The sequence below is a fragment of the Puma concolor genome, chromosome C2 (genome assembly GCF_028749965.1).
Source record: "Puma concolor isolate L17-30 chromosome C2, mPumCon1.1.hap2, whole genome shotgun sequence".
Taxonomy (NCBI): domain Eukaryota; kingdom Metazoa; phylum Chordata; class Mammalia; order Carnivora; family Felidae; genus Puma; species Puma concolor.
Genome location: NC_141675.1, coordinates 87272285 through 87300154, shown reverse-complemented (window position 1 = coordinate 87300154; position 27870 = coordinate 87272285). Strand labels below are relative to the sequence as shown.

At 38.6% G+C, this 27870-nt stretch overlaps 2 protein-coding genes and 1 pseudogene across 7 annotated transcripts in view; 1 reads left to right on the top strand and 2 right to left on the bottom strand.

Moving 5' to 3' along the window:
• The window catches only part of SENP5 (SUMO specific peptidase 5), a 51998-nt gene extending 24162 nt beyond the window's left edge, over positions 1–27836 (top strand). For 3 of the 6 annotated variants that reach the window (XM_086675092.1, XM_086675094.1, XM_025913961.2), the window contains 8 exons: positions 6065–6170; positions 6292–6430; positions 6684–6731; positions 9463–9540; positions 18944–19081; positions 21824–21907; positions 23739–23789; positions 24570–27836. In XM_086675092.1, coding sequence (XP_086531218.1) covers positions 6065–6170; positions 6292–6430; positions 6684–6731; positions 9463–9540; positions 18944–19081; positions 21824–21907; positions 23739–23789; positions 24570–24680 — 755 coding nt within the window. In that variant the 3' untranslated portion in view covers positions 24681–27836. Of the gene's footprint in view, positions 1–6064; positions 6171–6291; positions 6431–6683; positions 6732–9462; positions 9541–13845; positions 14453–18943; positions 19082–21823; positions 21908–23738; positions 23790–24569 lie in introns of those variants that run through there. The other 3 variants (XM_086675095.1, XM_086675096.1, XM_086675097.1) reach the window with 3 other exon arrangements.
• Positions 609–3430, bottom strand: LOC147577394 (small ribosomal subunit protein eS24 pseudogene; annotated as a pseudogene).
• Positions 900–27870, bottom strand: part of NCBP2 (nuclear cap binding protein subunit 2) — a 37656-nt gene continuing 10685 nt past the window's right edge. The window contains exon 5 of the mRNA XM_025913964.2: positions 900–4114. Within this exon, the coding sequence (XP_025769749.1) occupies positions 4111–4114 (4 nt within the window). The 3' untranslated portion in view covers positions 900–4110. The remainder of the gene's footprint in view (positions 4115–27870) is intronic.

The following is a 27870-nucleotide window of genomic DNA, read 5'->3' as shown; positions in this document are numbered from 1 at the left end:
ACACTTATCAAGAGCCAGTTGTACTTACTACAGTTTACTTACTGTTTTATAGTTGTAAATATTGCATAAAACTGGTTTTGGAAGGAAAAAAAATAGATTCCTATGTCAGTATATTCTAGGTAGGTTAAAAATTTAACCAGTTAGGGGGCGCCTGGGTGGCGCAGTCGGTTAAGCGTCCGACTTCAGCCAGGTCACGATCTCGCGGTCCGTGAGTTCGAGCCCCGCGTCGGGTTCTGGGCTGATGGCTCAGAGCCTGGAGCCTGTTTCCGATTCTGTGTCTCCCTCTCTCTCTGCCCCTCCCCTGTTCATGCTCTGTCTCTCTCTATCCCAAAAATAAATGTTGAAAAAAAAAAAATTAAAAAAAAAAAATTTAACCAGTTAGAAACAAACACACACAAACCTGTACACAGATGTTCATTAGCATCATTATTCATCATAGCCAAAAAGTAGAAACAATCCAAATGTCCATCAACTGATGAACAAGTAAGTAAAATTTGGTATTTTATACAATGGGATATTCTGGCATAAAAAGGAATGAAGTACTGCTGTATGTTTCAGTGTGGATGAACCTCGAAAACATGCTAAGTAAAAAGAGCCAGGCACAAAAGGCCACATACTATGTGATTCTATTGATTTGAAATGTCCATGGTAGGCAAATACAGAGATAGAAAGTAGGTTAATAGTTGCCAGGGGCTGTAGAGAGGAAGCAATGAGGAGTGACTCCTAACTGGTACAAAGTTTCTTGTGGAGTAATATGAATGTTACTAAATTAGGTGATAGTAATGGTTGGACAACTCTGAATTTCCCAAAAAAAAAAAAAAAAAAAAAAAATTTTACACTTTTGAAGAGTAATTTTTTGTGGTGTGAATCACGGGTCAGTAAAGCTATTAAAGAGAACACATTTTATAACACCGTTTTATAATTTCACATTAATAATACATTTAATAATTTTCTGTTATTTTTTGAGAGAGTGTATGTGCAGAGATGGGACAGAGGGAGAGAGAGAATCCCAAGCAGGCTTAATGCCCAGCGTAGATCCCAGTCTCACCATGAGGTCATGACCTGAGCCAAAATCAAGAGTCAGACATTCAATCAACTGAGCTACCCAGGCGTCCCAATAATACATTTTAAAGCCTGATAGGAAACTCAGACGCAATATACCAGTTTGACCCCATAAACACTAAAGCTGCGTGTGTATATAAGAAGTCATTAATGAAAATTTAGAACTTTTAGATATGCATGTCCTTTGACCCAGAGATTTAACTTTTAGTGAGTGTGTTGTGAGGAAACAACAGAACCAGGATATATCAAGGGTTTTAGTTGTGACATTAATTGGAGAGCTAAAAAATTAACAAATGGTCCCCAGTAGGGAATTGTTTATGGCATACCCATTTACTGGGTTACTAGATTGTTCTGAATTGGCCTAGGGAAAAAAAAATTCCATAGTGTATTGAATGGGATAAAATAACTTCAAAAAGAGAAACTAGAGTGCTACTTACATGTTGAATAAATAATGTTCATATTAAAGGGCATAAAAGTTCTAAAGGAATTAGAGGATGATTGCCATTTTATTTTAAAATGTTTATGGTCATGTATTAGAAAAAAAATACTGGGGCACCTGGGTGGCTCAGTTGGTTCAGTGTCCGACTTCGGCTCAGGTCATGATCTCACGGCTTGTGATTTTGAGCCCCATGTGGGGCTCTGTGTTGACAGCTCAGAGCCTGGAGCCTGTTTTGGATTCTGTGTCTCCCTCTCTCTCTCTGCCCCTCCCCCACTTGCGCTCTGTCCCTCTCTCTCAAAAATAAATAAATATTAAGAAAAAAAATCCTGGGCCCCTGGGTAGCTCAGTCGATTGAGCACTGAGCGTCTGACTCTTGATTTAGGCTTCGATTTACATCAAAGTGAATTCCAACTGTAAATAAAAGATTTAGTTAATAGTTCTAATATTATTTGAGTGATCTTTTCCCTGTGGTTATGAGTTGCTACCTGTTATTAGGTCTCTTTCTGGATTTGGTTTTTCAATTTCTATACTAGTAGTAGTCTGTCTTAATTCTAGTAGTTTTATAATTTTTTTAAAAAAGTTTATTTTGACAGTGTGTGTGAGCAGAGGAGGGGCAGAGAATCCCAAGTAGGCTCTGTGCTATCAGCACAGAGCCCGGCGCAGGGCTCACACTCACAAACCATGAGATCGTGCCCTGAGCCAAAATCCAGGGTGGGACGCTTAACCAGTGGAGCCACCCACATGCCCCAGTTTTATAATTTGATGGGACTAGGCCCTTCTCCTCTCTTGCCCTCCCTTATTCACCTCTCCTCTTTAATTCTTTCCAAAAATTCCTAGGAATTTCTCATGTTTTGGTCCCAAGATGAATTTTAGATTTGTTTTTTCAATTAAACAAACAAAAATAATGGCTTTGATTGGTACTGCATCACATTTATAGACTAAGGGGAAATTACATTTATTATGATACTGAGTTTTCCTGTCTAAAAACAAAGAATTACTCCATTTATTGACCTGTGTCCTTTCACCAGAATTTTGTGCTTTTCACTTAGGCTTGCACATTTCTTAAGTTTAGTCTTAGCTATTTCATGCCTTATTTTGTCATTAAGATTTTGTTTTAAGTAATCTCTGCATCCAATGTTGGGCTCGAACCTACAACCCTAAGATCAAGAGTGGCATGCCCCACTGAGCCAGCCAGATGCCCCATGCCTTCCTTATTTTTGATGGGACCTTTCTGACATGTGTATTGTATTTTGTTGAAGAAGCAAATGGTTCCATTTCTTGTATGCACAACACAACCTCATTCCACATTCATGGTGGGATGTGACCTGTCAATTGCCTTTAGAAAAAACTATCCAGCACATTTGGTTTAAGATGAGCAATTTAACTTCTGAAATAACACTTCAGGTTTTGTTTTTCATATTATTTCCTTTTGTGGGTTTTTTTTTTTTTAATTCTTAGTTTATTAATCCTCTCATGAAGGATTTCTGCAGTATTTATCTGCACAATCACCACAGATAAAGTCACTGTAGAATCTTTACTCCTTTTTGCTGGCACCAACATTGGCTTTTGCAGTCCCCCTGACTTTCTGCATTCTGTTCTTGTGTTCTTTTGTTGTTTTCTTGAGGTCTTTTTCTTTTCATACAGGCCGTCTTACAAGACTGTGGGTTCGTTTTTCTTTGCATAATCCAAGGACTCATAAATCATGCCAAAGCCAGTCGCCTTGCCACCACCAAAATGGGTTCTGTATCCAAATACAAAGATGACATCTGATGTGGTCTTGTACATTTTGGCTATTTTTCCCCGAATTTCTGATGTAGGTACTTTTGCCTTTTCCAGATGAAGAACATCAGTGACCACTTGTTTCTGCTGAAATAGTGGACTGGTCATGAACTCGCTGGTCCCAACAGTTACTGTTGTTGTGTTGTTCATGATGGCTGAGCTTCTAGCAGCCAGGGAGGAAGAGTTACTACCTTTTGTTACTACCTTTTGTGCTGGCAGATGGACTATAATTTGAATTCTAGTTTTTGTTTTCTTTTTCCCCTAACATTTTATCATTTCTTTCTTGGTCACATTGAAGTTTTAGTACTATGCCAAATGCATTTTTCCTTTTTGGTTCATTAGTTTGTGAATGCAAGTGGGTAAAAAATAATGGGTTTAATTCTCATCTTAAGAAGCCATTTTCTGGGTAATTCTTGGCCAGGGGGTATTAAAAGGAAAAGATGCAGTGAAGAACAAGTTGCTTTTGTAGAGAAAAGATAATAGGCATCTCCTGCTTTGGAGGCAGCATAGGTTAATAGTTAATGGTTAACTTTCTGTGGTCATATAACCTATAATCAGAATCTTACTCTGCCATATGCTACTTAAGGGTTCTTGGGAAAGTTACTTAACCTCCCTAAGCTTCCTACCTCCATTGGTAAAGTACGGATGCTGTCTAACACAGTGTAGTTAAAAGGATGAGATGTAGTAGTGCTTGGTTTATGATAATGCTATTTGAATGCAGTTTTACTTCTGGTCCCAGTGAGATGTGTGTATCAATATGACATTGTCCTCTAGGGTTCTCCTTGAACATCCGCACAGGACCTTTCTGCTGCATTAGAAATCCATGTTTATCATCTGAAAGTGAAAACAAAAATGCAGATAAGAAGAAACAAAAATAACTTAAAATCCCCCCAATACTACCATCCATAGATAACACTGTTAAGAGGGATACCTCTTTCCTATGACACTAGTTTGGAATTGGGGTCAGTATCCCATTGATAGAGGAGACTGCTTTCTTATTTGAAGAGTCTCAAGGTTGCTGAGCCTACAGTTTACTCTTTTATTATTAGGGGCATTATTTTTGTATGAAATTTGCTCTTCAAATGCAGTTTCTCAAATGTTGGGATTCCTTATCTTCTATTTGAGTTCATTTTCCCATGTAGACAGACATAAGGCTGTTCTTAGGTAACCTGTAAACACTTGTTGGCAAATACAAGTTTAGAAGCCCCAAATCTTTACCTCCTTCTCTTATTAAGCTGGAACAAAGGATTCCCTTTCTGTCTTCTTTATGCCTAAAGCCTAGACCAGAACCAGGTGTAAACAATCAGCGTTTTCCTGTTTACTGTATCCTGACCTTTGCTCTGAAGCCTTTCAAATTGGGAGCCTTCTGGTAGGAGACTAACAAAAGGAAGATCTGTTTTTCACACCTTTGTCTGACCCTCCCTCAAAAAAATCCACCCTGTTCTTGGGACAGTTACTCCATTGTTCTCTTTCCTGTCCATTTTGTACTGATGTGTACCAGAGGCCATTCTTTTTTTTTTTTTTTTTTTTTAATTTTTTTTTTCAACGTTTATTTACTTTTGGGACAGAGAGAGACAGAGCATGAATGGGCGAGGGGCAGAGAGAGAGGGAGACACAGAATCCGAAGCGGGCTCCAGGCTCTGAGCCATCAGCCCAGAGCCCGACGCGGGGCTCGAACTCACGGACCGCGAGATCGTGACCTGGCTGAAGTCGGACGCTTAACCGACTGCGCCACCCAGGCGCCCCGCAGAGGCCATTCTTGAAGGTAGAAAGGTGACTGGGTAAAATAAGTGGCTAACAGTGCTCATTCTTCCCATCTTAATTCTGGAAACTTTTAGACTGATGGTTAATTAGGTTATTGCTCTCCCCATTCAGCATCAGTGAATGTCCTAAGTCATGTCAGCATTTTTGTGAGCCTTTCTTTCCCTCAGCTTCTGTGTATTTCCTTAGAAATAAAGCCCTGATTTTATTTCCTAGGACCTTTTTAAGTATGTTTGTTCAGTGGGTCCTCATGGAAGCCATTAAAATGCGTATACATCTTATTTGACCCAAAGACTGTCCTATTCTGGCCAAGAAGTCATCCTTTAATTCTGCTTCCCCTTTTAAAATATGCTGACACACACTTACCAAATAATAGTGACTGCGATCTCAACAAATCCCTCAACAAATTGTGGTTTTTGAAAAGATAACTCCTTTAGGGGCACCTGGGTGTCTCGGTTGAGCATTCAGCTTCAGCTTAAGTCATGATCTCAGGGTTTGTGATTTCGAGCCCCGCATTGGGCTTGCTGCTGTTAGCTCTGAGCCCACTTTGGATCCTCTGTAGCCCTGCCACCCCTTCCCCACTCATGCACACATGCTCTCTCTCTCAAAAATAAAAAAAATATTTTAAAAAAGAAATCTCCTTTAGTTACCAGATGTGATACACATTTAACCAGGTGATTAAACCATTTTAGATTTCACTCTTTAGAAGGGAAGATTCTTCTTCAAGGTTAAACTACTGAGTGATGTCAATCTTCAGTTTTAGCTAGCCATTTTCTAACAGTGCATCAGTAGCTTTAAAAATCCAATGTGAAATGATACCTTAAGGCATTTCTCTCTGGATTGGAATGGTGAGGGCCTGATCTATTTTATTTCTTACAAAACATAACTTTTAATTAAAAGATTTCTGTATAGCGTAATGTATAGGTTAAATGTGTGGTAAGTGTTGTGTATAGGTTAAATATTGGGAGAATGACTTTTGCTGAAAATGGTTTTTCCATTGTAATTTTTCTTCCTTTATTTAAGGATTCCTAGATGAGGTTATGAAGAAGTATGGCAGTTTGGTCCCACTCAGTGAAAAAGATGTCCTTGGAAGACTAAAAGATGTCTTTAATGAAGACTTTTCTAATAGGTTTGTCCATAATGCTTAATTTAAGCCCTTGAAAATAAAATTGTTGGCACATGTGACTTTTAAAAAAGAAGATACTTAGTAAATTTAGTGGAACTCGTGTTTCTTTCAAAATCTTTTTCAGAAAACCATTTATCAATAGAGAAATAACAAACTATCGGGCCAGGCATCAAAAATGCAACTTCCGCATCTTCTACAATAAGCACATGCTGGATATGGATGATCTGGCAACTCTGGATGGTCAGAATTGGCTGAATGACCAGGTTAGTGTATTGTAGGTTCTCAGTGTGGAAAAGTTGCAGAGGATGTTGGATAATAAAATAGAATTAACCTTTGGGTTGGTCTCATAGTTATGTTTTGAATCAAGGGTTCTTCACCCTTACTAAAGCTACTCATTCACCAACCCCAGCATCCAAAAGGTTTGATTACTGTTAAAGGTGTCAGTGTTATTCATTCTGATGGGATGTTCTGAATTGTATAGGGTTAGTAAGCTGGTTTTATGTTGACTTTTTATAGGTCATTAATATGTATGGTGAGCTGATAATGGATGCAGTCCCAGACAAAGTAAGTGAAAGTTACTCTTCAGGAGAGAGAATTCTTGTGTATTAAAATGAGGTTTCTTTTTAACTTGATGTAATTATTTGATATTCCTTCGATTTTTTTTTTTTTTTTTAATATTCCTTCGATTTTTAAAGGTTTTGATTTTATCTTGATCAGGCGCTAACAGGTTGGGCATAGGTTCTAGACAATATTTGAGCATAAGAAAGTCAGATTGCCAGTGTTTTCCTACATGTTTATTTACTTTTGAGAGCGAGCGAGCATGAGTGGGAGAGGGACAGAAAGAGGAAACACAGAATCTGAAGTGGGCTTCAGGCTCTGAGCTGTTAGCACAGAGCCTGTCGTTGGGCTTGAACCCACGAACTGCAAGATCATGACCTGAGCGGAAGTCAGACACTCAACTGGACTGAGCCATCCAGGCGTGCCCCACTTTTTTTTTTTTTAAGATTTAATTTAAGATTTAAGTAATCTCTGTATGAGTGGCTTGAATTCACAATCCAAGATCAAGAGTCACACACTCCACCAACTGAACCAGACAGGCACCCCAAGGAGGCTTTTTTAAGGTGTGAAAAAAGTTGGGGCGCCTGGGTGGTTCAGTCAGTTGAGCATCCAACTCTGGCTCAGATCATAATCTCCCGGTTGGTGAGTTTTAGTCCTGCATCGGGCTCACTGCTGTCTTTGCAAAGCCCACTTCAGATCCTCTGGCCCCTTTCTCTCTGCCCCTCCCCCCATTTGTGCTTGTTCTCAAAAATAAAAAACAACTGAGTATATTTTAAGATCTTATTGGCTTTATTCAAATGATTCATGAATCAGGCAGCATCCCATCTAATAAGTAAAAAGGAGCTTTGAAGAGCTGTACAAAATGGAAGACTTACAAGGCAGAAGGGGGCAGGACAAGGGGGTTATTAGCAAGAGTAGATTGATTGCAGCAAAGTTACCTTACTTAAGGGGAAGACCAGGTCTAACAGGCAGGTTACCTAAGTAGTGCTGAGCAGGTAATTCTGTTAAGATTACAGTCCTGGGAGAGGCTGAAGTTGCAATTAGGTTAGGTATATTTTGGTTTGGTGACATGGGCTAAGCACAAGTCAGCACTAAGTTAGATTCTATTTTGAGTCTCTTGTCTCTTTTTTAACAGTGACGAGATGCACAAAGAGTGTATTTTTGCTTTAAGTTTTTCAATTTAACTTAAAGTCTTATTCTTTTTAAAGATGTAATAAAGTGGTATTCATTGTCACTTTTTCTTGGATTAATCTTGGGTATTCTGTTCAAATACAGACAAACCCTCCTTAAACTCTAAAATTCCCATAGAGTTTTGTTACTATTAAAATTATTTTTTTAATTTAATGTGTTAATTTTTCTGAGTATTTAGATTGCCTGATGGGTAACTTTTGATTTCAATATCTAAAATCTTTCCAAATACTTTTATAAATCTAATAATTTAAACAGGTAAATAAATATAATGAGTCGGAGATTCCAACACTTTATGAATATAGACAAAATGTTTTACAACTTTCCACTTAAAATCGCAATTCTGTTGCATTTTAAATTGGAATCATGAGGTTAATCTGTTGGATTCTCTATTATGTGAAATTCTCTTAATCACCAGAAAGTTTAAACCTAAACACATATTATAGATGACTTTTAACATAAAGGTGTTAGTTTTAAGGGTATAATTTACCTTCATTATTTCTACATTATATTTAATTCTGAACCTTCATTGGATTAAAAGGACACTTACAGTCCCCAGACCAGTAGCACCGACATTACCTAGGAATTTACCAGAGATGTAAAAGTTTGAACTCTAACCTACCCCTACTGAATCAGAAACTGGAGGTGGGGCCCAGCAATCTGCTTTCACAAGCTGTCCGGATTCTAATGCACACAGAGTTTGAGAATCACTTTTCTTAGAAATAGCTATTACAAGTTCTTTTTATTGATATCTTAAGCTGCAGAGATCTCAGAACAGTGTGCATTAGGATTTTTTGGAAGGTTTATCAAACCAAACTGTTGAGCTCCACGCTCAGTTTCTGCATTAGTAAATGGTGTGGGGTAGGGCCTGAAAATTTGCATTTTAAGAAGTTCCTGGGGATGCTGATACTGCTGATCTGGTGACCACATCCTGAGAACCTCAATACTGAGGGAACATTTTTTTCATCTCAAGTGAATCCATTACTGAGTGAACACGTTAAGACCACAGTATGTTTACTAGTTCACATGAGCCGATCCTAGTTTATAAGCCAGAAATTTGATGTCAGGACACGATGTTCCATATGACCAGGTTAATTATTTCTGTGCTAGAAATGATCATGTTAAGGCTTTTTAACAGTTATGAAAGCAGGAGTCTGCAAGTCCATATCCTTCAGATGGGGTTAGTTTTGTAATCCATATCCCTTGAGTTCAAGGTAATGTTACCTCATTCTTTCTTAGCCTCTTTCAGTTTTATCACCTGATTTGGAGAGATTTGTCAGGTTGCTTCTCTACTTGATTGGATTCAGGTAATCTATTTATTTACTGTCCCATTCCAGTTCTGACTATAGACCACAGTGTAAGGTTATTCTAAGAAAATTTGGAACAGAATCTTCTGTGAATCAGGTAATGTATTTTCTATAGAAGAAACTTTTCCTCCTTTTGGTCTGTCTTACATACAAGGGTTTTTAAATTTCCATGTTCTTTTGAAGTTAAATCTGGGTATACAGCTTAATATAATCTGGGTGCTTATATTTGATGTCTCTTCTAGGTTCACTTCTTCAACAGCTTTTTTCATAGACAGCTGGTAACCAAAGGATATAATGGAGTAAAAAGATGGACTAAAAAGGTATTCTCTTTATTTCTTTTTTATTCTAAATGTGAAATGCAAATAAGCCACTTTGAGTGGAAGGATAACAACTTTAATGTCCATATGATACTGATTAGAAATAGACGCTTAAAAAAAAACCACTCTTTTAATATAATTATTTCTTATTGTTTTTTACATCCTGTTGTTTGAAACACAAGACACTAATAAAACTCCAAGTCTGTCCAGTTTATTGGATTATGCTCTAAGTGAAAGCACTGGGCTGGAAGTTAATGGTTCCAGCATTGTCATTAGCTTGCTGTGCAACTTGGACGAGACACTTTATTTGGGCTTCAGAATGCTTCATTTGGGCTTCATAAAACAAAATGATAAAATCAGCATAACCCTTAAAGCTCCTTGCAACCTTAATTTCTCTCTGGAGTCATTTACTAGGGCCAGAAACATTATTTTAAAAGCCCATTTATATTCTGTTTTTGATATTTTGACATAATTACCGAGTTTAGATTCCACAGTTACAGGTTTAGAGATACTGTAGCATTTTGTCTTTTTATACTGGATAGGTTATAGAAAATTAAGAGTAAGTCTTGTCTTGAGTAGTTGTGGATGGAAATAATTTTTTGCAAAGTAAAACACCTGACTGAACATGACTATTTAGGTAATATGTGCAAAGCATTATCAGTAATGCCAAGATAAACATGGCTGAAGGGTACAAATCCAGGGGAATAGATAGAATGAACTCAGGACTCAGACCTGGGTTCAGATCCTGCTGTAGCCCCTTAACAAGTTGTAAGACCTTGGGCAGATGACTTAATTCCTTTAAGCTTCAGTTTCCTCATTTGTCAAATGGTAGTATCACAAGTATTTACCTTGCTGAGAGGATTAAATGAGATAATTTGTGTAAATCACTAAGCACAACAGTAAGAATCATTATATTATGATGGTAGAAACATGGGCAGCAGCTAGTGTAGCTGGAGGACAGAGAGCAAAGAAGAGAGTGGCATGAAGTGGACCTGATCTAGTGATGTAGGGCATTAAGGTTTAGATTTTGAATTTTCCTCTAAATGTATAGGAATCTATTGAAGGGTTTTTGGTGACATCATCCAATTTGTAGTCTTTGCTCTAGCAGCACTGAAGAAGATGGATGAATGTGGGAGCAAAGCTGATGTGGGTAGAACAGGAGGCCACTGCAAAGTACCATTAGTGGTACTTTGGATTAGAATGGTAGCAGGATAGATGGGATATGTACATAAATATGAATATGATCTAGGAAGTAAAATCAACAGGACTTGGGTGACAGATTGGTTATGGGCATGAAGGAGAAGGAAATGTGAAAGATGACTTCCAAGTACAGTATATGATTATCTTTTTCTCATCTACATAACTCTTCTTGGTTAAGTAGCATCCCACTATATGGGTATATTTTTTAAATTGACCAGTCCCCTAATAGTTATCCTTAATTTTTCTTGGATAAACACCAGTACAGCCTATCCAGTGGTACAAGCCACATACAGGCATACCTTCTTTTATTGTGCTTCACTTTATTGTGCTTCACAGATACTGCGCTTTTTACAAATTGATTTGTGGCAATCCTGCATCAAGTAAGTCTATTGGCGCTGTGTTTCCAACAGCATTTGCTCACGTTGTGTCTTTGTGTCACATTTTGGTAATTCTTGTAGTTATTTCAAACTTTATTATTATTATATTTTTTATAGTGATCAGTGATCCTTGATGTTAGTATAGCCATTGTTCTGGGGTGCCATGAACTGTACCCATAGAAGATGGCAAACTTAATGTTATGTATGTTCTGACTGCTCCCCCCACCACCTGTTCCCGTCTCTCTCCCTTTGGGCCTCTCTATTCCCTAGATACACAGCAATACTGAAATTAGGCCAGTAACACCACAGTGTGTTCAAGTGAAAGGAAGAGTCCTATGCCTCTCACTTTAAATCAAAAGCTAGAAATTATCAAGTTTAGTGAGGAAGGCATACTGAAAGCTGAGATTGGCTGCAAGCTAGGCCTCCTGTGCCAGACAAGTTGTGAACACAGAAGAAAAGTTCTTGAAGGCTACTCCAATGAACACATGAATGACAAAGTGAAAACAGCCTTATTGCTGATATGGCAAAGGTTTTAGTAGTCTGTATAGAAGATCAAACCAGACAAAACAGTCCCTTATGCCAAAGCCTAATCTAGTGCAAGACCCTGACTGTCTTCAGTTCTGTGAATGCTGAGAGAGATGAGGAAACTGAAAGAAGAAAAATTTGAAGCTAGCGGAGGTTGGCTCATGAGGTTTAAAGAAAGAAGCCGTCTCCATAGCATAAAAGTGCAAGGTGAAGCAGCAGCAGGTGCTGGTGTAGAAGCTGCAGCAAGTTATTTGGAAGATCTGGCTCAGATAATTCATAAAGGTGATGACACTAAGCAACAGATTTTCAGTGTAGATGAAACAGACTTCTATTGGCAGAAGATGCCATCTAGGACCTTAATAGCTAGAGAAGAAAAAGTCAATACTTGGCTTCAAAGGACAGGCTGACTCTCTTGTTAGGTAGGGGCTTATGTGGCTGGTGACTTGAAGTTGAAGCCAGTGCTCATTTACCATTCTGAAAATCCTAAGGCCCTTAAGAATTATGTTAAACCTACTCTGCCTGGGCTCTGTAAATGGAACCACAAAGCCTGGACGACAGCACATCTGTTCACAACATAATTTACTGATTATGTTAAGCCCACTGTTGAGACCTACTACTCAGAAAGATTCCTTTCAAAATAAGACCTGTCATTGACAATGCACCTGGTTACCCTAAGAGCCCTGATGGAGATGTCCAACGAGATTAATATTTTTATGCCTGCATAACCTCTGTTCTGCAGCCCATAGACCAAGGAGTAATTTCAACTTTCAAGTCAGATTATTTAAGAAATACTTTTCATAAGGCTATAGCTGCCATAGATGGTGTGTGATTCCTCTGATGTATCTGGGCAAAGTAAATTGAAAATCTTCTGGAAAGGATTCACCATTCTAGGTGCCCCATTAAGAACATTTATGATTCATGGGAAGAGGTCAAAATATCAAAATTAACAGGAGTTTAGATGAAGTGGATTCCAACTATCATGGATGACTTTGAGGGTTCAAGACTTTAGTGGAAGAAGTAAATGCAGATGTGGGGGAAATAGCAAGAGAACTAGAAGTGGAGCCTGAAGATGGGACTGAATTGCTGCAACCTCTTGATAAAACTTGAATAGATAAGGAGTTGCTTCTTACAGATGAGCAAAGAAAGTGGTTTCTTGAGATGGAATCTGCTCTTAATAAAGATGCTGTGAGAATTGTTATGGCAACAGAGGATTTAGAGTATTATATACATTTAGTTGATAAAGCAGCAACAGGGTTTGAGAAAATGTACACCAATTGTGAAAGAAGTTCTGTAGGTAAAATGCTGTCAAACAGCATCACATGCTACAGAGGAATTGTTCGTGAAAGGAAGATTCTATCAGTACTGTAAACTTCGTGTTATCCAATTTAAGAAATTACCACAGCCACCCAACCTTCAGTACACTACCATCCTGATCAGTCAGGAGCCATCAACATTTAGGCAAGACCCTCCACCACCAAAAAGATTACAACTCACTAAAAGTGAGTCAGCATTGTTGGTGGTTAGCACTTTTTTTTTTTTTTTTTAAATTTTTTTTTTCAACGTTTATTTATTTTGGGGACAGAGAGAGACAGAGCATGAACGGGGGAGGGGCAGAGAGAGAGGGAGACACAGAATCGGAAACAGGCTCCAGGCTCCGAGCCATCAGCCCAGAGCCCGACGCGGGGCTCGAACTCACGGACCGCGAGATCGTGACCTGGCTGAAGTCGGACGCTCAACCGACTGCGCCACCCAGGCGCCCCGGTTAGCACTTTTAATAACAAAAAGTATTTTTTATTTAAGGTATGTATATTTTTTGTAGACATAATGCTGCACACTTAATAGGCTACAGTTTGTGTAAACAACTTTTATATGCACTGGGAAACCAAAAAAACTCCTTTGACTCGTTTTATTGCAGTGGTCTGGTACTGAACCCACAATTTTTCCGAGGTATGCCTGTATATGCTATATATAAGAAACATAAAAGAAAATGAACAAGAAAGGTTGAAAATAAAGTGACAGTTAAAAAGGGTCTAGGCAAATGTAAACCAAAAGAAAGGAGTGGTAAATAAAAAGAAGGAATGGCAGTATCAGGAGCAGATGAGGTAGAATTTAAGGTAGAAAGTAAACTGTGTGATACAATTTCAATATATAGGAGGTGCCTGGGTGGCTCAGTCGGTTGAGTGTCCGACTCTTGATTTTCGTTCAGGTCATGATCTCGGGGTTCCATGGACTCAAGCCTGCATCGGGTTCCACGCTGATGGTGCGAAGCCTGCTTGGGATTCTCTCTCTGCCTCTCTCTCAAAATAAATAAATAAACTCAAAAAAAAAAAAAAAAAAAGAAGAAGAAGAAAGCTAATGGCCATTAAATGCCTTGATCATTAAAGAAAAAATTAAAAACAGAATTTAGTGTTCACTAAATTAGATTACATCAAGATAGATTACAGAATGACCAAGGATTTGAATGCAACAAAAATAAATAAAACAATGGAAATACTAAGAAAACTCCATGAAAGAACTGGTCCATAGGGTAACTGAGTCCATTCTGTGCATAACTTAAAAGTTTATAAAAGAAAAGTGAATTCAGTTACATAAAAATAACTCTGCATTTAAAATAGCGATGTAAAAAGACAAATAGTAAACTAGGGAAAATATTTGCCATTAATGTCACAGAACTGATTTTCTTAATATATAAAGGGTTTATACAAATAATAAGAAAAAGACTACCAACTCAGCAGAAAAATGGGTGGGTGATATGAATGAAAAGGTTTGTAGTAAAGAAAGGTGTTCTGGAAATAAATTCTTTGTCAGGTCTATGTTTTGTGATTGTTTTCTGTCTATAGCTTTTTTACTTATTTTCTTAACCATGTGTTTTGGTAAAGATTTTTAATTTTGATGATTTCTCCATATGGATATCCAGTTCTTCCAATGTCATTTGCTTGAAAAGACTTCTCTTTCCTAGTTTAATTGCTTTGGTACCATTGTAGAAAATCAGCTGACCACATATGTATGGGTCGGTTTCTGCACTTTGTGTTCTTATCCATTGATCTCTGTTATTATGCCAATACCACACTGTCTTGATCACTGTATCTTTAGAGTATATCTTTTTTTTTTTTTTTATATTTTTTTTTAATTTTTTTTTTTTTTCAACATTTATTTATTTTTGGGACAGAAAGAGACAGAGCATGAACGGGGGAGGGGCAGAGAGAGAGGGAGACACAGAATCGGAAACAGGCTCCAGGCTCTGAGCCATCAGCCCAGAGCCCGACGCGGGGCTCGAACTCCCGGACCGCGAGATCGTGACCTGGCTGAAGTCGGACGCTTAACCGACTGCGCCACCCAGGCGCCCCTCTTTAGAGTATATCTTGATATATAGTGTAAGTTGGCCAGCTTTATCCTTTTTCCAGAATGTTTTGGGAATTCCAGGTCGTTTGCATTTTCATTTTCATACAAATTTTAGAATCAGCTTGTCAGTTTTTTTTTTTTTTTTTTTTAACTTGCGGGATTATTTAGTTTGGGGAGAATAAACATCTTAACAATATTAAATCTTCCATTTCCATGTACATGGTACATGTTCCCTTTATTTGGGGTCTTTAATTTTTCTCAGCAATATTTTCTAATTCTTAGTGTAGAGGTCTTGCACATATTTTAAAAAAACGTAACCCTGGGCGCCTGGGTGGCTGTTGTTAAGCATCTGACTTCGGCACAGTCACAGTCTCATGGTTCATGAGTTTAAGTCCCACATTGGGTGAGCTCGAGCCCTGCTTCTTTCTTTCTCTCTCCCCCTCCCCCTAGATCACTTGCACCCTCTTTATCTCAAAAACAAAACAAAACATGAAGCGCCTGGTTGGCTCAGTTGGTTGAGTGTCAGACTTCAGGTCAGGTCATGATCTCACAGCTTGTGAGTTCGAGCCCCATGTCAGGCTCTGTGCTAACAGCTCAGAGCCTGGAGCCTGCTTCTGATTGTGTGTCTCCCTCGCTTTCTGCCCCTCCCCCACTCACGTCCTCCTGTCTCTCTCAAAAATAAACATTAAAAAAAAATTATAAAACAAAACATAGCCCTATTTCATATTTCCGAAACTGCTATAAACAGAATTTTTTAAATGCTGTCTTCCAATTGTTTCCTGTTAGTAATAGAAATACAACTTATTTCTGTGAATTGACCTTGTATCCTGTGACCTTGCCAGACGCATTGGTTGTAGGAACTTTTTTGTAGATTGTGAGATTTTCATAGACAATCATGTCTCTAAGTAGTGAGTGTTTTAATTTTCCCTTCCAATTTGTATGCCATTTTTTTTCTTGTCTTATTGCACTGGCTGGGACTTCTATGAGAGGGGACATCTTTGCCTCGTTCTCAGTCTTAGGAGAAAAGCAGTCTTTCACTACTGTTTGTGTTGACAGTTGTAGGGTTTTTTGTAGATACTCTTTCATCAGGTTAAAGAAGTTTTGGTCCTATTCCTAGTCTATGTGACAGTTTTTAACCATAAATGGATGTTGAGTTTTATCAAATACTTTTCCTGCGTCTAAGGACATGATCCTATAGTTTCTCATCTTTAGTCCTTAAATGGGCTCCCAGATGGGAGGAACAGCACCTAATCTGGAGACATAACAGTCTCAGGGCCACAGGATGGCTCTTGAAGCTTCAGCTTGGTCATGACATAAATTCACTTCTATTTACAGAGCACTACTTAAAGCAAATCACATGACAGGACTACTTTCTTCACCTGGGAGGGACAGTGAAGCCACATGACATCAGGCAGTTCTATATAATCCTTTTTATAGGAAGGGCAACAAATAATTGGGTCAATAATAATACAGTCTTGGGGCGCCTGGGTGGCGCAGTCGGTTAAGCGTCCGACTTCAGCCAGGTCACGATCTCATAGTCCGTGAGTTCGAGCCCCGCGTCAGGCTCTGGGCTGATGGCTCAGAGCCTAGAGCCTGTTTCCGATTCTGTGTCTCCCTCTCTCTCTGCCCCTCCCCCGTTCATGCTCTGTCTCTCTCTGTCCCAAAAATAAATAAACGTTGAAAAAATAAAAAATAAAAAAAAAATAAAAAAAAAAATAATACAGTCTACCACACATACCATTCTTAATTATATATATAAAGTTATGTATGAGAGAGATAATGTATTAAAAAGAAGAAAAATCTGGAAAGATATACACTGAAGTGTACTTCTTATCTGTATTTTCTAATTTTTATTTAAAAATTGTTTTCATAGGGGCACCCAGGTAGCTCAGTCGGTTGAGTGTCCAACTCTTGACTTTGGCTTGTGTTGTGATCCCAGGGATGTGGAATTGAGCCGTGTTGGGCTCCACACTGAGCACAGAGAATGCTTAAGATTCTCTTTCTCCCCCCACCCCCTCCATGTTTATAGCAGCACTATCAACAATAGCCAAAGTATGGAAAGAGCCCAAATGTCCATCAATGGGTGAATGGATAAAGAAAATGTGGTTTATATACATAATGGAGTATTACTTGGCAATCAAAAAGAATGAAATCTTGCCATTTGCAACTATGTGGATAGAACTGGAGGGTATTATGCTAAGTGAAATTAGAGAAAGATAAAAATCATAGGACTTCACTCGTATGAGGACTTTAAGAGACAAAACAGATGAACATAAGGGAAGGGAAACAAAAATAATATAAAAACAGGGACGGGGACAAGAGACTCATAAATATGGAGAACACACTGAGGGTTACTGGAGGGGTTGTGGGAGGGGGATGGGCTAAATGGGTAAGGGGCATTAAGGAATCTACTCCTGAAATCATTGTTTCACTATATGCTAACTAATTTGGACGTAAATTTTTAAAAATAAATAAAATAAAAAAATCTTTACTAACAAGAAAATTCTCTTTCTCCCTCTGCCCGCTCCCCTGCTCACACACTTTCTCTCTCTAAAATAAACTAAGAAGACAAAATTGTTTTTATAATTAGGAGAAAGCTTTTTTAAAAATGTTTATTTTTTCAAGAGACAGAGCATGAGCGGGGTAGGGGCAGAGAGAGAAGGAAACCGAGAATCTGAAGCAGGCTCCAGGCTGTGAGCTGTCAGCACAGAGCCCGATGAAGGGCTCAAACTCCTGAACCATTAGATCATGCGAAGTCAGACACTTAACTGAGCCACCCAGGCACCCCAGAAAGAGTTTCTTTTTAAGAAGAATGTAAATTTGGCCTCATTTAATACTGTGTTTAGATGTGATTCCTTGTTTTAGATACTCAGGATTTGTGCATTGGAAAGGACCAACTGTCTTCATGTTTTCTTCTGTCCACCTCACCTGCCAGGTTTATGGATGCAGAAAATGGAAAAGTAGAGGTGCTAAAGTGCTTTGCTCCAAGATCATGTCGACTAGTAGAAGATTCATTTAGAGCAGGACATTATCTGAATATCAGAAAGCAAGGAAGGCTTGAGAAATAGCTTCTAAGAATCTGATGTACTTTAAAGTAGCCTTGTGACTGTTTTAACCCAAGGAATCCCTAAAAACTCTCAAAAAAAAAAAAAAAACCTGAAAAAAAATTCATTCACAACTTTTACAGATGTTTATTGAGCACCTACTACTTTATCATTCATTCCACAACTGGGATTTTGAGTGGAATAGTAAATATTTCTAGATTGTAAAGGATGTGTAAAGAATTATCAAGGATATTTTTCTCAATTTTACCATCTGGGAAACCTGAGGTAGTGATAATGGTAATAGTTAAGATTCACTGGCTACATAGAATATGTGAAAGCAGTTTTCTGCATCTTATATGTATTATCTCTCTCAATAATTTCCTAAGGTAGGGGCTGTTGTCTATAGTTTATAGTTGAGGAAATTAAGTCACAAGGAAGCTATGAAAATGACCAAAGTCACCTGGCCAGTAAGTGGAAGAGGTTCTCTTTGAACTTCACCAGACTTCCTTCAGAGCCCATGATCTTAACTAGGACACTGAGTTTATAAAAAGAAGGCTTATGGTGCCTGTGCTGTTTTATAATATGATTCCTTCCTACATAAGAATTGAGTCAAGGTCAAATATGTACACAAAAGCATAAAAATAAAGGCTAAGTCAAATTAAGCATTTGCAAAGCACAGGTGTAGCAGGTTTGAATGTGAAATGGTGCTTTCTGGATCTTCAGTTTTCTTATTGTGTATTAATAGCTTAGTAGTTACAAGCATGGGCTTTAGATTCAGACCTGGGTTCAGATTTTGGCTTCACCACTTCCTGCTTTTATGACCTCAAACAGGTCAAAGGTCAGTAAATTGAAGCTGTTTCTGCTGTTGTTTTGGATAGTCTGTGGTGATGGCCGCATTTCTTTTTCTTTTTTAATCAGGTGGATTTGTTTAAAAAGAGTCTTCTGTTGATTCCTATTCACCTGGAAGTCCACTGGTCTCTCATTACCGTGACACTCTCTAATCGAATTATTTCATTTTATGATTCCCAAGGCATTCATTTTAAGTTTTGTGTAGAGGTAAGTTAATATACTGCCTATATTTTTTCATTTATCTTGTGATCAAATAGAACAGAAGTCAGTTATCATAGGGGATCAATTTCTGTCATGAAAACCCTCTAAAATGTTGGCAGAGAAAAAGAACTACAAGAGGAATCCCCAGGTTGGGAGAGGTAGCTGTCTGTGATATGGATCCCACTCTGAGAAACAAGTCTAATTTGGATTTTGTCACATATTTTCCTGCCTCCCTATAAAGCTGCATTTTGAATGGATACAAATCATTTTCCTTGGTTTCTCTTAGGGCTAAAATTGGCTTGTATCTTCAAAATAACTTATGTAGAATGTGTTATAATCAAGAGAATCAGCCAGCAAAATAGGAGAGCTCAACTAATGACAGTTCAACAACATGGTGAGATGCAAGAAAAATCCATAGGTTTCCTGATTTTCTTTCAGTATCAAGGACCAGTTAAATTTAACTGAAAAAAGAAAGATTCCATTTTCAAAAGCAAACAGATATAAACTGACCAGGAGTATATACTCCAGCAAAAATTGAAGTTCTTTAAGAGTAGAGCTCTATATTTAAAGGAAATCTGAGCAGATGGAAAGATAGGTAGGCTCAGTATTGGAAAGAGATCAATTCTTCTCAAACTAATAATATATACCAATTTGCCCCCAATTTCTCAAGAGGATTTTGAATGAAAACTGATAAGCTCATCCTAGAATTCATAGTGCAGAGTTTATTGCATGAACATTGAAGGAAGGAATACTAGAGGCCAAACCATATCACAAAGTTTTAATAATTAAAACTTAGGAATAGACCAGTAGATTGGTGGTACAGCACAGAGAATCTAGGAATAACTGCTGTATATGAGGGAACCTGGTATATGATAAAGTTGGGGAAAGACAGGCTATTCAATATATGCCAATGTGAAAAGTAGCTGTCTATTTGGATCCACATACAGATCCTTCATACTATTTATAAGAGCAAATTCCATGTAAAATAATGACCTAAATATAAAATGCAAAACTATAAAAGTTAGAATAAAATATAGAAAATGCTATGTTTTAGATTCAGGAAAGACTTCTTAGAGCCATAAAAGCAAAACACCTAAAGGAACAGATTGATAAACTGGACCATACCATAATTTAAAACTTCTGCATGTCCTAAAATTCAAAGAGAAAGGAAAGACCTGGAGAAAATATTTGTGACATATAATAATCACTACCCAGAAAATATAAAGAACTCCTAAAAATTAATAAAAGGATTTAAGAGAAATGGATAAAGATTATTCAAATAAGTAATTTTTAGGAAAAATGCAAATAGCCTTGAAACGTGGAGAGATGCTTAGTCTTATCAGAAATACAGGAAATGCAAATGAAAACTACATCAGGGCTTCATTTTTTGCCCATTAGGCAAGTTTGATGGTATTCAGGTGTTCGTTAGGTGTAAGGAAACCAGCTTTCATTTTTTCTGGTGGAGTATATGAATTAATATAGCTAGCCACTTAGGGGAGTTGAAATCCTGATCAGTTCTAAGTGCCTTATAAATTTATAAAAGATGTATGTGTATCCTAGGGATTCCTGGCTGGCTCAGTCCTTGGAGTACACTCTTTATCTCAGGGTTGTGTGAGTTCAAGCCCCATGTTGGGCGTGAAGCCTACTTAAAAGAAAGAAAATATATATCCTATTGAATACCAGTTCTATTTCTTGGTATATAAAAATGCTTGTGTATGTATGTGCACAGTGATAGGGCATGCACCAGAATGTTGACTGCAGCAGCATTACTGATAGTAGAAACAAAACAAAAAACAAAAACCAAAAAAACCCACCTAAATTTAGCTCTACCAACAGAATAGTTAAGTACACTATAGTACATTCATACTATTAAACTGGCCATAGATCATAGATCTAGATCATAGATCATAGAATATAGATCTCCATGTTCTAAATAGCATGGAAAGATCTCCAAGACCTATTGGGTTTTAAATAGCCAGTTGCAGAGTGATAGAGTATATGTTTATGGGAAGAAAATACATATGTGCACGTATGTATGTATTATGTGTGTGTGGTAGTATGTGCATAAAAACAGTTGTATACATGTACATACATACTAATATTCCACCTTCGGTGTGGTTGGTTTAATTCCTGTTACCTCTGACTTCACCTTTAGAAGTGATGCACAGAAGTAGAGGGCATAAGGGAATATTTGAAACTCTGATAGGCTTCATCTCGGTAGAAGCTTCAGCAGTGGACTCGACTGTATTTAGTATCCAGAATGGGTTTCAGTAGAACTTTCTAGAAACTGCAAGATACCTTTATCTGCAGCCCTCAAAATAGAGTATATCTAAGGCTGGAATGTTTTTCATTTAGTTTCAATTATTGATTTCTGCCATGGGTTCCTTCTTTGTATTGAACATTGGCAGTAATCAGGTCTTTTTTTTTTGTCTTCCCAATATTTAAATGTCAAATTCAGCAAGTTGGCTGCTGGAAAAGGCTGACCATCTTACAAAAACTTCTAATTAAAACATACAGTGGTATCCACAGCCTAAATGCATACCTGAGTATAGAAGGCCTGAGTCCTTCTTAACACTATGAAACGAAAGGTCAGAAATAAAGTTCCACCTTTTAAACTCTTGAGTGCAGACTTTGCCCAGTGGTGGGGCCACAGCCTCCTCCTCCTTTGCTTCTATCTGCTGTGAGCAGGTTCCATTTTTCACCAACTGATGGAACACAGCATCTGTGTTGTGGTTTCTTTTTAACCAGAATATAAGAAAGTATTTGCTGACTGAAGCCAGAGAAAAAAATAGACCTGAATTTCTTCAGGGTTGGCAGACTGCTGTTACAAAGGTAAGTATGTGATAAAAATGAAAACCCAGGCATGTCAAGGGGATGGAATTATCCTTAGGGGTGGGTGTCTTTAAAAGCATTTGAAGACTGGTGATGGAGATACCAGTAAGAGTCTGGAGGCTGCAGGGAGGCAGCTTAGAATAAACCTATGTAGTATTGATCATCTAGCTACTTAGTTTCCCAGTGCTTCTGGAGAAAAATTTAGTCATTTCATCAATGGGGCAGCTGCTAATGATATGGTTGTTATATTGGAAAAAAGGGAAAGGAAAACAACTTTTTCTTTTGATGGCACCTGCCTCTTCCAGATGACCCACATAGACCCAGAGAAATGCTGAAGCGACTGTTTGGATCCACTAAGGGAGCAAGTGCACTGGGCTTCTTACCAGGCATCTGGGGAAGACAGTGGCTTGAAGGTTTCAGTATGAAAGCAGCACTATGTTTGTCCTATATGCACTCATGCTGTCTATGGGGCAGAGTGCTCAGGCAGGTCTTCTCATCACTGTCACAGATACCAGCATCTTACATTTTATGGTCACTGCTTTATTGTCTTCAGAGTGTTTTTGCATGTGTGATCTCATTTGATCCTTACAGCCTATGAGGTAGGCAGGTCATTTAGGGATGGGCATCCTCTTTATTTTATAGATGAGCAAACTGAAGCCTAGGTGTCACCTAGGCCATCGGAACTACTGATAGAGTTGGGTCCTTGAACTTAGGTCTAGATCACTGAGCACAATCTTAAAGAGGCAGAGTCTTGGGGTGCCTGGGTGGCTCAGTCGGTTAAGCGTCCGACTCTTGGTTGAAGCTTAGGTCATGATCTCAGTTTCGTGAGTTCAGGCCCCATGTTGAGCTCTGAGCTGGCAGCTGGAAGCCTGCTTGAGATGTTCTTTCTCCCTCTCTCTGCCCTTCCCCCACTTGCACTGTGTCTGTCTCTCTCAAAACAAACCTATTAAAAAAAAAAAGGCAGAGTCTTGAAACAAACTTTAAGCCAAACCCAAGGGAACCAGATTTATTTGTTCATCCTTGAACTACACCAAATGCTAAGGTTTAAACCTAGGCTTAAGTTTTCTTTTAATAACTTAGTCTTTTAGTTGAAACCGGAATTGAACTTGTAAATTTTGAAAATTACCCAACTAGAATACCTAGGTATTCCAAATTTAGTCAACATCCTTCACATTTCCCCTTTAGGCAGAATACATAATCAGTTCTTTGGGAAACATACTGCTCTTTTTTATTTTTTAAATAATTTAAATGTTTGTTTTTAAGAGAGCATGCAAGAAGGAGAGGAGCAGAGAAGGGGGGACAGAGGATACGAAGCGGGCTCTGCGCTGACAGCAGAGAGCCTGATGTGAGACTTGAACTCACAAACCGTGAGATCATGATCTGAGCCAAAATTACTTAGCCGACTGACCCACCCAGGCACCCCAACATACTGCTTATCTTTATTTCTTTCAAAGAGTGACAGATGAAACGTGAAGACTACTAAGCAGGATTTTTAGTACATACTCAGAGTCCAGGCGTATGCTTTCTGATCCACAATTCCATTTTGATTCCATTGTCAGTAATCTGATAGCAAAACTATCCAAATCAAGTTTTAAAACAGGGTTTTGATTTTCTATTTCTCATATTTAGGCGAAGGTTCTATACATTTGGTTGCTAGCGCTTTTGATGCCTCTGTAAAATCACACACTTTAAATACCAGAGATATATACTAGGACACCAGCTGTCCTGGACAGACAAGTTTCTTTTACTTATTTTTCCATAAAAACAAATTTTCCTATCTGAAGAGGAGTACTTGGTCTTATTTTAATGATCATTTTGTTTTTCTCTTTAGTGTATTCCACAACAGAAAAATGACAGTGACTGTGGAGTCTTTGTGCTCCAGGTAAAGAAATCTGTTTATCCAGAATTTGGAATGTGTGAATTAAATTTGTTGGGTTTAGAAAGGAGAGATGGGAGCCCCTGTTGTTATGTACCTGGCATTAGGCACAGGTACCCGAGTATCTCCTCCTCTGGTGTACATGTCTTATCAGAGGTTAGGCACACTAGAGACTGGTCTGAATCTGTCTGTATCGTAGACCCTTGGCATTTGCAGAATTAACTACTTTTTTTTTTTTTTTTTTAACCTTTGGCAAGTGGTCTTTAACCACAGAACAAAATTAATTACATTTTAAATAAGGGCCACATTCAAAAACTGCTTTCTCATGCTGTGGGTTCCCTTAGTGGTCTAAAAGGATTAATGCAAATTTTGTCATACATTACGTTTACGAAGAAATTGTGTATAACCCATGAATTTATAGAGATTTGCAAAGATCATGGAAGATGGGCTCATTCCTTTGACTCATGAATGTCTGGGGTTTGTAAACAAACCGAAGTTCTCACTTAAAAGACCACTTTAGGTGGAGTGGCAGTCTCAGCAGGTAGCACCTTGGAAAGAGTTGGAGCCTCTCCATCAATTTCTGCTTCTCACAGTGTTGTTTGGGGGAGAGAGGGGAGACCCCAAACCATATACTTACCTGGAAAGTTGACTATAATTTGGAGGCAAATGTTTCAAAACAATGTTTTTACAACGAGTTTAAACTTTAAAATGCCACCTTAGGCCCCATTCTGTTAGGTCTGCATCAAAGCTCCATATGCCATTTAAGTGTTTCTGGGACCTTTGCAGTACTGCAAGTGCCTCGCCTTAGAGCAGCCTTTCCAGTTTTCCCAAGAGGACATGCCCCGAGTGCGGAAGAGGATTTACAAGGAGCTGTGTGAGTGCCGGCTCATGGACTGAAACTCAGCAGGACTCTGGAAGGTCTGACCCAAGTTGAAGCAGATGGTTTGTTACTTGAATCTCCAAACACTTATTTGAATTTTTACAGATATTTCAGATCAGTGGTGTTGGGCCACTATTGTTACCTCAAATTTGTTTTTTGCCCTATTCATTTCTCTAGCTACCGTGTACTATTTTTTAATGTTCAGTTTGGTTTCATTTTTAATTTTATGGATTCCGTGTGTTTCCCCCATATTTAATATTTATTATCCAAACGCATGCATATAGACAGAGCATGCAATGCAGAGTATTAAAAAAAAAAAAAAGCCTAGTAGATTTGGTGCAGCTTTTGAAATTTACTTAGACGTGAACTGAATACAGGTTTAAAATTTAATCCCAGAACCTAAAAGTGCAGGATGTTTTTGATACAACATAACTTTGAGAAGGATCGTTGTTCCCTGGGGTGTAAAGGGTAGCTAGGAGTGGTGGTTTTGACAAAGCCAGTCCTGTTTTACCTGCTGCACCTTTCATGGACTTCCTTCTCCAAATGAGTCTTGCAGAGTGAATTGCATTCCTTTTGAAAGGTGAGAAGTGGCCAAAATCTGACTGGTGTGTTCTATTTATACAAGCACACTTATAAGTGCAGTGCCTACTTTGGGAGGAGTTGATTAAAGACAACAGCTTTTGGGGGTGGGGGCGTCCAGTTATTTTAACACATGAGAAAATTTCAATCTTGGCTTTAAGAATTACAACAAATGCCTAAATCTTATAAAGGCTTTTGCTGGAACACTGAATTCTCTGGATTAAAAAACATTAATATCCATCAAACTAGTAGTCAACCACATGAGAATTCAGCCTTTCCAAGAGTAATTTACAAGTTGTCACTACCCTTGTGTTGTCTAAGATGTGACAAATACCTTTCTATTTCAATGGTGTTTAAATATTAATCTTCAGAACTAAAGACTGACCAGGTCTTTTGCAGATGGGTGGGGAGAAGAGGAAAAGTAGTAAGACTTGCTTGCACAGGAGCACAGCAGATGTTACTAGACTTTTTTTGCTCCTACCTCTTTAGTGATCTCAGCAGCATGCGGGGCTCCCTCAGTTGGCCTCTTGTTGACCAACCCTGAGACTCCAGAGCTGGAGTCCTTTTTTCACTTCTATCAACCTCGTCTTCTGGGGAAAAGCAGAAGCGACCCTGTCCTAATACTTCGCTGCATTAGGATTAAAGTAATGGATCTTGCATCTTTATTCTAGCCTTTTGTGATATTTGAAAAGAAAGGAAATGAGGAAAGATGCATGTTAAACTACTCAATTACCTTTTCTGAACTGGGGCAGAAAAAACAACAGAGGTGTATGTAAGCATCTCAGAAGCTTACACCAAATACCAAGTAAATGACAGAAGATACTTGGATTTATGCCTGGTTAGGTATGGGGTGTTGGAAATAAAAAGCTAAAACGTGCAGTTAAACTTGGCCATGAGGTAAGGTTTCCAGCAGTTGAAGGTAGAGTCAGAACATGTTTACACGGAGGGTTCCCATCCCCTGACATTCCAAGCACCAACACCAGTGTTTACATTGTAAAGAGCCCCAGCATTCTCCACACTCCTCTAGACTTCGTGTAAAACCAGGTCAGTATTTCTTACTGTGCTTCAGGTCGCTAAAAGGACTGAGATCAGAGGCACTTTATGCTGCTACAGTTAGGCTTGTGTTGTCAGCATTTGCAAAGATGACAATTTAAAGTGAGGAAGAGATCCTGAGGTTTTCTGACATTAGCTAATTATGCAAACATGAGATTTTTTCAAATCTGCATGTAAGACATTTGCCTAATGGGAGAAGGGGGCAGTTATGCAGTGGCCAGTAACTAGGCTGTGGATTCACAGTGTTTTATACTTTAGAGCTCCATCTCACCTCCTCACTGACAACCAGGCACGTAGAAGAGGCAGAACTGTGTTCTGCATCTTTAATGCTCAGAAGTGGAGTTGCCGTTTTCCTCCAGTCTGAGAAACGGTCACCTCCTCGGCGCGGAGGCAAGCAGGGGTGCTCAAGAGGTAACTACAGTAAGCTGCCCAAGTCCCGCTTCCCTTTCACTTCCAGCTTCATAGGGCACCCTTGAGGTGTACTGTCAAGCTTGCTTTTGCCTAATGTCAGATGTTTTAAGTATGGTTCAAAACGTTCCTCTATTCATGAAACTCGGTTTTAGCATACAGAGTTGCTTTTCCCCCTTGTGATTAGGTGTAAACCTCTATTAGCCCAAACCCTACATCAGAGGGGCCTCTGTCCTGTTTGCAGTAATTGCTTCTTTGCAACAAAGACATTTTTTAAATATAGTCTGGGCTGCTGGTGGAAGAGACAGGCATTGTTTTATTGTCACTAGCTTGGCACTGAATTGTTTGGGTGCCCACAAAGTGGGCAGACCTTATGCTTTTGAGGTTGAGTGCAGGCCTTGTACAAACTAAAAGCTGCTTATGATGTGCCTTCAAGCTGCCCGGTCCATCAGCAAATTACTAGTCTGTTGTTTCTTTCCAGTGATTTGTCCTTATGTTAAATCTGTAGCCATGAATGTGGATTTAATTCAACTTTTAGTTCTCTTAAGAAGAAAGGGAACCTCTTAAGGAAGGGAAAGGAAGCAGTTGCTGCCAATAATCCCCACTTTCTGGCTTTGCATTATATTTTCTACTTCTGAGTGACACTGTCATCTTGGAGTCACGGTTGGAACAAAACAACAGCCCTGACTAGTGGAAGAGCTGCCCTTTTTCTTTGCAGTTGTGTTCACTGCTTCCCCGGGTGAGAAGGGCTGACTGGGAGAGCTCTGGGTGGATCAGACCCTTCACACGAGAAAAAGTATGTTAATAATAAATAGTGTGAATTGAATATACTGACTACCTGCTCTGTTTAATTATGTTAAGAAACCAAACTAATCAACAGTTGTAAAGCACCTACTTCTATTATGTGCGAGGCTCTGCCTCCTGGCCTATAGATAATTAAGACCTAGGGAATATACCGTCAGAGAAATGCAAATTGTATTTGGGTGTTACAAAAACAGGCCTAGATAAGCTGTTCACTTAAATGGTACCTTTGGACAGAAAAAGAATTTATTTAAAGATTGTGATCATGTAAAAGTACTCAAACCTTCTAGCAAAAATATTTTTTTGAAAAATAAACTAAATGCCTTTATAAACGTGTGTTCTCTTGTACTGAATAACACGTACTGT